Below are 10563 nucleotides of genomic sequence, written 5' to 3'. Positions count from 1 at the left end.
CAGTGCCCCACAGGCCAGAAGGGGAAGTTGGATCCCCTGGAACTGGAATTACAGTCAATTGTTAGCTGCCACGTGGCTGCTAGGAATAGAGACCTGGTGCTCTAGTAGCCAGTCTCTTAACTGCTGGGCCGGCTCTCTAGCCCTTACATATATTCTCCAAATCCCCTCCTGTCTTTAATTCCGAATCTCCTCCCTTTCTCCTATGAACCTGTTCAACACCCTCAGCTTTCATGGTCTGTCAGTGTCTGGCTCCCTTCTCCGCCTCCACAACTTCAGGAGGCCACTGGGCTGGTTGGACACAGGCCTTCTGAGCCTGCTGGGGTAGATGAATGTGGCAGGGTTGTGCAGAGGCCAGGGCTCCGGGTTGCACCCTGCTTCTGAGGCTTGCCACTAAGAGATTCTGAGCACATACTGTGACCTTTCTGAGTAGTCAGGGTAAGGGTGAAAGCTTTCTTTTCATCAGGGAGAGGAGACAGAGACCTTGTCATCTCTCCCTCATCAGTGGGTTCTTAACCGCTGATCAGTCACCAGTCCCCCGTACAACTAAATTTAAAAATAGCAGGACCATTGCCAGACACAATGGGTATTCTCATCATAGCTTCCTGTTTTCTGGAGTCCAAGGGGAAGCTAAGAAGGAAATAGCTGAAGATTAGCAGGAATGCACTTGCTTGCTGCCTGTCCCCCTCCCACCAACCGTGAGGTGTGTCAGTTTGGCTAGCTTAGCATCATTTGCCTCCTCCCACGTCAACATAGGCAAAGAGTCCCCAGCACAAACATACATTCAGTTTCCCATTGCCGATTGTGCGGTGAACTATTCCCTGTGCATAGCTTCTGCACATTTCTCTTCATCTCTGATTAAATTGTGAAAAGAGAATTTCTCCCTTCTATGACCACGGCAATGACAGTGTTCATGTCATGATGGGTCAAGTGGATATGTGTTATTTAGAGTCTTATTAGATTTCCCTGTAGTTCAATTCCATGGAACAAATTTTACAGAATTGAACTCAAGCCATTCAAAAATAACATGACTAGTTATATTGAAGTTAATTTATACTCGATTGACTGATGGCTGTTATCAGAACACTTGGCAGCATCCTGATCATAGTGGGGGTGGAAATGTAGGAAGCATAGGGTGTGTTTCATATTATGTCCAGTTCTCAAGTGATCCCTACTCTAACCCACAAGTGAGAGCAGAACTGTGTGATAAATTAATGTTGTTGTTGTTGTTGTTTTTTTAATTTTGGGTAAGGAAATTTCTTGGGGCAGGGTCTCACATAGGCAGATTGGCCTCAACCTTGAAGTATTAATAACTCTTGTAGTCTTGATAGTAAATGGGACTCAGCATCTGCCTCTCCACCTCAAAACTGAACAGTCTCAGCTCAGCGAGGTGGAAACAGAATGGTTGCTTTTCTCCCAGGGAAGCTGTCATCAGTTTCATTTACTCTTGTTGGTTACAAGTTGCTATGGATAAAGGTGAGGAAAAAGCTAAGTGATGAGAATTCTTGTTTTGAAAAGAAAAAATGGGGAAGTGCTGTGGGATAATGCTCTTATACCCTATAAAGATTTGTCACTCGTATTGGTTTAATAAAAAGCTGACTGGCCAGTAGCCAGGCAGGAAGTATAGGTAGTGTGACCAGACTAGGCGAATTCTGGGAAGAGTAAGGTCTTGGTCTGCAGTCACCATCCAGACACAGAGGAAGCGAGATGAAAATGCTGCACTGAGAAAAGGTGCCCAGCCACATGGCTAATCATAGATAAAATTATGGCTTAGTTTAAGCTGTAAGAGATAGTTAATAATAAACCTGAGCTAATAGGCCAAACAGTTTATAATTAATAAAAGCCTCTGTGTGCTTCTTTGGGACTGAACATTTGTGGTACTGGGTGGGACAGAAACTTCCGTCTACAACTATTGGCCTGATATGTCCTTGCATTTTTGCTTTAAAGACTTTATTTTTGCATCTGTTCATTCACTAGATGTCACCTGTGTGCAGACATGTTTCCTCAGGCTGGAGGGAGTGGAAGCCAGAAGCTGATGTCCAGCGCCTTCCTCGATTGCTTCTCCACTTAACTTTTCAAGACAGGGTCCCCCACTGTGCCTTGCCATTTCTGGCAGACCTGATGGCCAATGAGACCCTGGGATCTAGCTGTCTCTGCCCCACCCCCACCCCGTGCTGGGATCACAGGTGTGCTTGGTCACACCTGGCTTTTGTGTGGATAGTGGGAATCTGAACTCAGGTATTCAAGCTCGCACAGCAAACTCCTTACCCACTGAGCCATGGTCTCTTAGGTGCTGCTTTTTATTATTCTTGGTCAGCTTTAAGGCTTCCTTGCAGAACTGATAGAGCACCTGTGTTACAGCTTAGAGCGGGTTGAGGAGAGAGGTCCAGTCATCACCTCTGTGAGTGTCCGGATGCCTCTGCCTGGGCAATGTGGTGATAGATGCCTCCACCAGAAGGCATTTGGGTAATACAGTAATAGATGCCCTCCACATCTATCAGGTCTCTCTATCTAGAAGGCATTCTGGGAAAGCTTTTCTCATCAGGGAGCGGGAAGTGATCATCTCTCTCCAATACTTGGGCACTCCGTAAAGGGGGTTCTCTGTACTGGGAGCCCCCACCTTTATGACCAGTGTAAATAATTTGTGAATCACCCAGTTTTGTCCCTGACCTGCCTTCTGCGTTAGAGAACCCTGAAAGAAGGTTTCTTGTGTTTCTTCAACCATAAACTATTGCCTTGTCATTGAAGACCGAAGGCTAGGCTAAAACAACTGAATTGTGCAAGATTGAGGGAAGCTTTTGTCTTCAACTAAGTGGCAGCAAGGTATATGGGGTGTGACAGAGGTGTGACAGTGTGCAGACCAAGAATGCGTTCTGATTTGCTCTGATCATCTGTAAAACAGGAACTAAAAAACAACTCTTTCCAGAATTCTGAGGAGCAATTGGAATTGATATGCTGTGTGGAAAGTTCGGGAAGGCAGAAGGTGCTCGAAACTGGGAGCTATTATGAGTTATAAATTTAAACACCAGGCATCTCAAATGGGAATTAAATTGTGTTACTAAAGCAACTGCAATTAATTTATACTTTGTCATTAAATTCAAATTAATTTAAACCCTAGGAGCTTTAGCATTAGAAGATTGGGTCCTTTATCATTTTTGATATAAATTGTTTTGTTTCTTCAAGATAGCCTTAAGCTAGAATACAACAAATATATTCTCCTAATGTAAACAGGTTCTGGGGATACGAGTTTGCAATCCAGCTCACTAGGAGGTTGAGGCAGGAGGATCACTGAACATGGGAGTTCAGAGCCAACCCAAGACAGCATAGCTTAGCCCTGTCTCAAAAAAACAATTAATTCAAAGTAAATAAATAAGTCCAAAATAACTATATAGGTCTTGAATTTATTCTTTTGGTTTCCAAATTTGCCATAAGGTTGAAAAATTGAATTTAACAGTTGCTATCTGACTCTGGATTTCTAACTGCAAGCTAGTTTTTCTAGTGAAGTTAATATAAACAGTATATGATAAAAGGGGCAGTTTTATTTGGTGTGTATTCGGTGAGTAGAGGATTAAGGTATTAATAGTGAGCTGTTGTTCCCCGACGACATATGACATCATTTGTTTGAAGTGTGAAATCTGGACCATCTGGGTTGGAAACAAAGTTTACTCAATCAATTTACAGTGGGATGCACGTTATGCAGACCTACTTACTTAAAACAGAGACCTTTGCTTTACTAAGAGAGCTTTTCTAGACAGAGTCTCGATATGTAGCTCACTTTGGCTCTGTAAATCCTCCTGCCTCAGCTTCCCAAATACTGGAATACCGGGGTTATAAACATGTGACACCACCCTAGCTTAAAACAGCAATTTTTTTATTTTTTTTAAATGCAACATACAAACTTTATTTAACAAAGTAACATATAAAGTAAAACAGTCGCTACTTATATTAAGAAAAAAACTACAAGAAAATTTATCTTTAACAACTTAAAATAACCTACTACTTGCAGTTGCATTTAACTGAGCTTTTTAAATGAAAATTATTCTTTCACCGTGAGACAGTTGGCTATTGACTGGATGTGGTATAGCTTTCATGGTGTGCTGGACGTTTTAAGATATTTTGATTTGGGAGGAGAGGAAAGGACACAGATTAGTTTCTTTCATTAGGATCCAAAAATGTTTGGTATTAGGGTTAAAACGGGGGCGGGGAGAAATCCAGCTGGAACTACTTGAAAAGGAAGAAAGGAAGTAAGGAAATGAAGGAGAGGAAGTGAGAGAAGGTTGGAAAGAAGGAAGGAAAGAGAAAAAAGGGAAGAAGAGAGAGAGGAGCTTCAAAAAAAGAGTACGGAACTGTGGCAAGACCAGGTTTTATTTGGAGACCACAGCACTACATGATTTCAGTGGGGTTCCCGTGCAAACCCTAAAAGAAAGGAAAACAAGGTGACTAGCTGTGCCGATTGGCCAACAGGTGGCGCTATAAGCAGCACCTCTATGAGCCGGACCTTTGGATAAACAAGACTTTGTTTCCATCAAAGCAAGTCCAGGCTCTCAATTTAAAGTATTTTCAAATATTCCCCCCCTTTCATAGTAGCCTTTATTATGAGCAAGTTTATTCTGAAAAATATCATATAAAAGGGCAGGAGGCCCTAAGGATGCAGAAGAAAGTTGTCTTGGATTTCTGCTTATTTCTTTCTGTGCCTGCTTATCGCAGCTATCTATTTGAGGGTCATATTCCTTAGCGATTATGGTATCTTATTGTCAAGCTACATTTCACAGCCAGGTAGGAAGGAACTTGGTACCATTTTCACAGTTTTTTCCCTGCTCTGGGTAGTGAGGCGTCTCCATGTCCAAATATCTCCCCAATGCTAAGCATCCTCTCGGACTCGGGGGGCACCCTGTGGCGGAGATAGTGGGCCTCTTTGGCCTTTGCCAACAGCTCGAGGAAGGTTGACTTTGTGCACTTGCCGTTGAAGCTTCCTGCACATTCCACAGAGCATGGGGCATTTTGCCCCCCAGCATCCTCGTGTGGCTTTGGATCTGCATTTTTTGATCTAGTCTCATCTGCAGGTGCCAACCCCTTCGCACCATCTGGGCTGGACACAGGGCTGTCTTCTGTATTGTTGATGGAAACCTCTTGACCATGACACGGGGCAGGGACATTCGAGTCCGTGCCCTTAAGTGGTTTCGCAGACTCTCCCTCCTGGGCTCCTGAATACTCTTCCTTGTAGCAGCTGGTGCTGTCACGCTGGGATTGCAGGTGATCCTGGCTTCTCGGGGCAGCTTTGAGGGCAGTGTCAGGTAAAGAGGGCCCATGAATCTTAGTTTTAGCTTCTTGGGTCATATTGGTTGGCGGTACCCTGGGGAGGCGGGAGAAGGGATGAAAAGAAAGAAAGAAATGTCATTGGAAAATGAAGGGTCTCCTATTTAGGCCTTTCCATTTACTAGACTGTGTGTGTGTGTGTGAGTGTGTGTATGTGTGTGTGTACGTGTGTATGTGTGTGTACGCATGTGTGTGCGTGTGTGTATGTGTGTATGCGTGTGTGCATGTGTGTATGTGTGTGCACGCATGTGTGTGTGTGTGTAAGTGTGTATGTGTGTGTGTGTGTGTGTGGCAGTTTTGTTGAGGTGCTAATGTGGGTGCGAAGGGGCGGAGGGTGAGGGGCAGAAGTATATCTCTCTCGGAAGGAGACGGCAGCATCTCCTTACACGGAGGGGAATGTTTTAAAGAGCTTGGTTGGCAGGTGGGAGTCATTTACTTATCTTCTTACCTGATTTTAGACTGCGTGGCTACGCGCCTCTGTCCTGTTTGTGGTGAGAACGTGAGAGAATCTCTTGGTCTCTTCTGAATTCCATTCTTGGCATAAGAGGAGAACCTTTTCTTGATGATATCTGCTGTGGCATAATTAACAAAAGATGGGCTGGAGGGATGGCTCATCTGTTAGGAGTGCTCCGTGCTCAACCACAAGGACCAAGAGTTTGGAGCCCAACACCCACATCCACGATCCACAAACACCTTTCACTCCACGGGATCTAACACCCTCTTCTGGTCTCGGCTAGCACTTGCATACACATGTGATCATACATGCACTGAGACATACACACAGACATGTCTACACAAATAAAGTTTAAAAAGGGTTAATGTGGATTGAATTGTATAAAATTTTATTTATTAGGGTCCTAGTCCTTAGTTCTTGAGATTGTGACACTATTTGGAGTTGGGTTCTTTATAGATATGATCAAATTAAAATGAGGTCATTATGGTGGGCCCTGACTGTTGTGATGGCATGCTTATGATAGCAGCAGTCCGAGCAGACAAGCAGAGAGGGCAGGGTTGGGGGTAGACCTGTCCCCTAGGCACCAAAGAGAGAGCCTGCTCCTGCCTCATACCCGAGGAAACCCCGCTCACACTCCCGCTTTGACTTCAAGGCTTCAGAGGTTGAGACAATGAAGTTCTCTGGTTTGAGCTGTGCGGGATTTGGGACTTTGCTGTGCAGCCCTAGAAATTGAGTCGAATAGGTGAGGGGAGTGAAAGCTGGGCTCTCAGTCTCGGAGAGTTAGCATGTGAGCATCCTGGGTCCCCATCGCACGTTGCCCTTCTCTGACACAATGGACAAAAACAGCAAAGCTTCCTGAAGTTCCTGTTGTTTGCCTAGAATGTGTCAGAGAGGATTTAGACACCAGGATCAGATGTTGCAACCGCCCCAGTCCTGATGGGTTTTGTTTGAATGTTTTACTTGGCAAGGGCAAGTGTTTAAAAACAGAAAACACCTGGGTGTGGACATTTTGTCTGTTTACTACAGTTGTATGCCTTACTTCTACCCATGGCATGGGTTTGCAACTGCCAGAGGCCAGGATTAAGTGGACTTTCCATTTTCCCAGTTGATGTTCCGGGCTCTCGTAGTCATAGCTTGAAGAGAACACACTGACCCTATTTTTTAAGGCATTTAAATCAGGCATTGGTTTGTGTTTTGATGGGAATCATGTAAAGTCACAGTGGGTCAGGCCAGGGGTGTTGTTTAGTGGTAGATGGCTTGCTACACCTGCACAAGGCCCTGGGTTCAATCCCTAGCAGTAGGCCATCTGCTCCCCTCCCCACTAAATCCAAACCAGAAATCCCAACCAAGGATAACAAACAAACACAAACATAACCCCCAGCAAACAGACCCAGGCCACTTCCCTCTGAGAAGCATCCTACTGAAGTTAGAATGTACGGGGCAGTGGGAATGAGGGCACCGGACCAGGCAAGAGGCATGACTATCACATGAAACACAATATTGAGTTAGTTCTGGCACCTGCCTTAAGTCAGGGGGAATGTCCTGAGAAATTGAATTTACCAACTCCACGTAATTTTGAAGGAATGTTGAGACCTAATTATTTGACGAAGAAAATGAGGAGCTCTGGTTTCTACAAAGCACACAACCGAACCCGTTTCCAACAAGACAGCAGGAGCACTTACACTCTGAGATGACTTTGCACTGCTGATCTGAGTAATTAAAAGTTGTCAAAGCCTAAGCAAATGCTTTGTGCTTAGGTTTGTGCCGAATTGGCACTGAGAGCTCAGATAATGTCACAGGATGGGCATCACCCCTCCTATTCCTCATCAGAGGTCAGAATCCCAGAGAAAGGGTCTCTGGTTTCCTTTTTAAATTTCGCTTTATAACATGGGCAAGGGAAGTGGCTCCTTCCTTCCTTCGCTGGTCAATAAATGGCCACTAGATCCCAAGGAGGAAGGCGGTGATGATGAAGGAGTAAAATCAGCTCTGAGAGAGGGAAGAGAACACTGTGTGAGGAGTCAAACAAGGGGGGAGGGAAGAGGAAGGGAGAAAGGAAGAAGAGAGAGAGAGAGAGAGAGAGAGAGAGAGAGAGAGAGAGAGAGAGCGAGAGAGCGCAAATTAGAAACAGGACAATGATGGAAGCCTGGGGGAAGATTGGGAACCAAGCAGCAGGAGAAGCTACGGAGTTTGGGGACAGGGTGAAGGACCAGGATAGTTAGGCCTGCTTAAATACATGGGAGGTAGAGGCACTTGTTCTACTGGTCATGCAGGACCCTGAAGGACCCTGGTGTGAGGCAAACACTCTTCTTCCCTTCCCTCAGTGAGATGGAGGCTGCTCTCACCCCCGTCCACCCCCTCTGGGGTAGACTGCTCCTTACTTCTGGAAGTCAGGGCAGATTAGAAGCAGAAGTGGGGTGGGGGGCAGATTGCCCCTTGGGACAGGGCCTCACCTTGCTGCAACCGCTGCAGTTCTTTCTGAAGCTGTCTCTGCTCCCTGGCCAGCGTCTTCACGTGGTAAAGGCAGATGACCTCTAGCCTTTGCAGGCTCAGGCTGAGTCTAGCTTCAGCTCGCCTGGCACTCTTCCTCTCCGAGTCGAACTGCTTGTACAGTGGTCCCCTCGCCATGTTTCTGTCCACCCTCTTCATGGTTGCAGACAGTGAAACATGGGTCTTTCACAACCAACCTAAAAGAGCCAAGATGCTGGTCTCTGGTGACTGGTCGCCAATTAGTTTGAAACCGAATTTTACTGAACTCCAAACTGCCTCATCTGATGAAGTTGCGATATCAAAACCCACACTTCCACCTCCTTAAATCCAGGAACACTCCCATAAAGGGGACACACCTTTTTTTTCTCCTTTGGGTCTCTCCCAATACTCACCTCAGGGCTTCAGCACAGAATGTGTGCAGGGTAGCAGGCGGTTGCTCCTGCCAAGGCCATAGTGGTAATAATTCATTAAAGTAAGATTAGCATTAAGGAAGGGGACACAGTCAGACACAGGGCAGTTCAACTTCAGAGACTATTGTAAATCAGCTTGATCTAGACTCTCAAGTACAGACTAAAGAGTCACCAGAGAACCAGGTAGGTATCACTCACCTGCAAACCCAGTTATCACTGTGAAAATCTTCGTTTCTTGGGCTGCAGTAGGCTAGGTCTGTTTTACTGTGCTTATTTTCTTCATTAAGAAGAGCTGGTGCGAGAGGAGGAGGCAGCTTGGGAGAGGGCCACTGGTACAGTGTTAACTACACTTGAGGGCTCTCTGCTTTTTCCTGTCTCCCCGGGTTAGGAATGCTGCCTCCTCAAGCCCTGGGTACCAGTCAGTCCCTCTTGAAGAGGCCACATCTCTAACGTGCTTTGAGAATGAAGGAAGCTTGCCAACTTCCAGCCCTCCCCAGAGAGGCCTGCAGCACTCCTCGCTGTGACCATGGGAGCCAAGAATGAAAGAAAGCAAAGAGTCCCTCACTGTTTGTCACCTTGTCACCGTTCTCTTCTTTTCCACCTCTCTCCTCCTCTCTTCTACACCCCCACTCCGGCATTCTTCCCATCTCCCACCCTCTTTCCTGTTTCTTGGAAACCAAAAGAAAGCGCCCTGTCTTCCCACTCACGCCTGTGCCCACTTTGCACTGAAGGGCATTTGATTTGCTTATCCTACATTATTGCACCCCATGTGGAGTGTTTCCAGGCTTCTAGCCTTCTTAAGTGCATTTTGAAGTTTATTTAGATTTGCAAAGTATTGGACATAGCATTAGATGAAGCAATTTTTTTTTTAGAAATGAACTTTTGTCTTCATGTTTGGATCACTGCAGCAGAGAGTAGAGTTGAACTATTGGTTATAGAAAAAGCTACTGCGCAGGGCTACTGTTGTTTTCTTGGGGATCCTTCTGGAAATATGAGGCAGTAATATTCCACAGTCTAAAGACAACCAACAACACTGGGGCCCAGTAATCCCCTCACAGGGTTTCTGAAAGGTGGCTAAGCAGCCCCTATGACCACAGTCACCACCCTGCAAACAAACTATTATTAAGAGATTACTGAGGAGACAAGAGAGGGAGGACCAGTTCTCAGGCTGTGAGTGAGGAATAATGCCTTCTCAGAGCTTTCCCATGGCGTACCTCTTCATCTCCAGGATTTAAACAAATAGGGTGCAGGACAGAAAGTGGGGTGCCCCATAAGGGTAGACTGGCACTCTACTTCCCCATCAGGAAAGCTGATAAATCATGCCGTACTTTTGTGCCCCCTCCCAGCTGAAGACATTGTGGCATCTCATACAAATTGTGTGTCATCTTGAGAAACTGCTGATGGAGAGAAGTTTGCGGAACTAACCCTATGAAGGGCCCTTAGTGTGGTGTGCTTCGTGATCCTCTGGTCCCCACGAGAACGCGTTGGAGGCACAGACGCCAAATGCAGGAGCAGAAACTGTGCTGTACTCATGGTCTGTGGGAGGAGAAATGCTTCAACAGAGAGGAGCTGGAAGCATGACCCTGGCCTGAGGGATCTGAGTGAAGATGAGCTTCCTTCAGAAACCCGCACTTCTTAAAACAGAGGCAACCCGGGCACACACCACAGTGGCAGAGAAAGAGTAAAGCCCCAAGCAACAGCAGCAGCAAGAAACAAGCCCTGCTGGCTGGATTAGAAAGACAAGGGAAGGAATGGAAGCTTAACAAAGAGTGCCTTGTTTTATCCCATGCTTTTTCAGTCATAGTCCAGCTGGCCTTGGTGAGCTCCCAATAGATCAGCCCCACTGTCTCAGTGGGTGGGTACACCCCTTGTGGTCCTGACTTCCTTGCTCATCTTCTC

The 10563-nt window shown here is 46.0% G+C and overlaps 1 protein-coding gene across 3 annotated transcripts in view; it reads right to left on the bottom strand.

The window, feature by feature from the left end:
* Positions 1-3938: 3938 nt before the first annotated feature.
* Positions 3939-10563, bottom strand: part of Ccdc190 (coiled-coil domain containing 190) — a 13419-nt gene continuing 6794 nt past the window's right edge. The window contains exons 1-4 of one of the 3 annotated variants that reach the window (XM_026779817.1): positions 8863-9035; positions 8218-8451; positions 5762-5885; positions 3939-5350 (exon numbers count right to left, since the gene is read on the bottom strand). In XM_026779817.1, coding sequence (XP_026635618.1) covers positions 4798-5350; positions 5762-5885; positions 8218-8413 — 873 coding nt within the window. In that variant the 5' untranslated portion in view covers positions 8414-8451; positions 8863-9035 and the 3' untranslated portion in view covers positions 3939-4797. Of the gene's footprint in view, positions 5351-5761; positions 5886-8217; positions 8452-8862; positions 9036-10563 lie in introns of those variants that run through there. The other 2 variants (XM_005348817.2, XM_026779818.1) reach the window with 2 other exon arrangements.

The sequence above is a fragment of the Microtus ochrogaster genome, chromosome 6 (assembly GCF_000317375.1).
Source record: "Microtus ochrogaster isolate Prairie Vole_2 chromosome 6, MicOch1.0, whole genome shotgun sequence".
In the NCBI taxonomy this organism is placed as follows: Eukaryota; Metazoa; Chordata; class Mammalia; order Rodentia; family Cricetidae; genus Microtus; species Microtus ochrogaster.
Note: the sequence above shows the minus strand (reverse complement) of the source record. Positions and strands in the feature narration are given on the sequence as shown.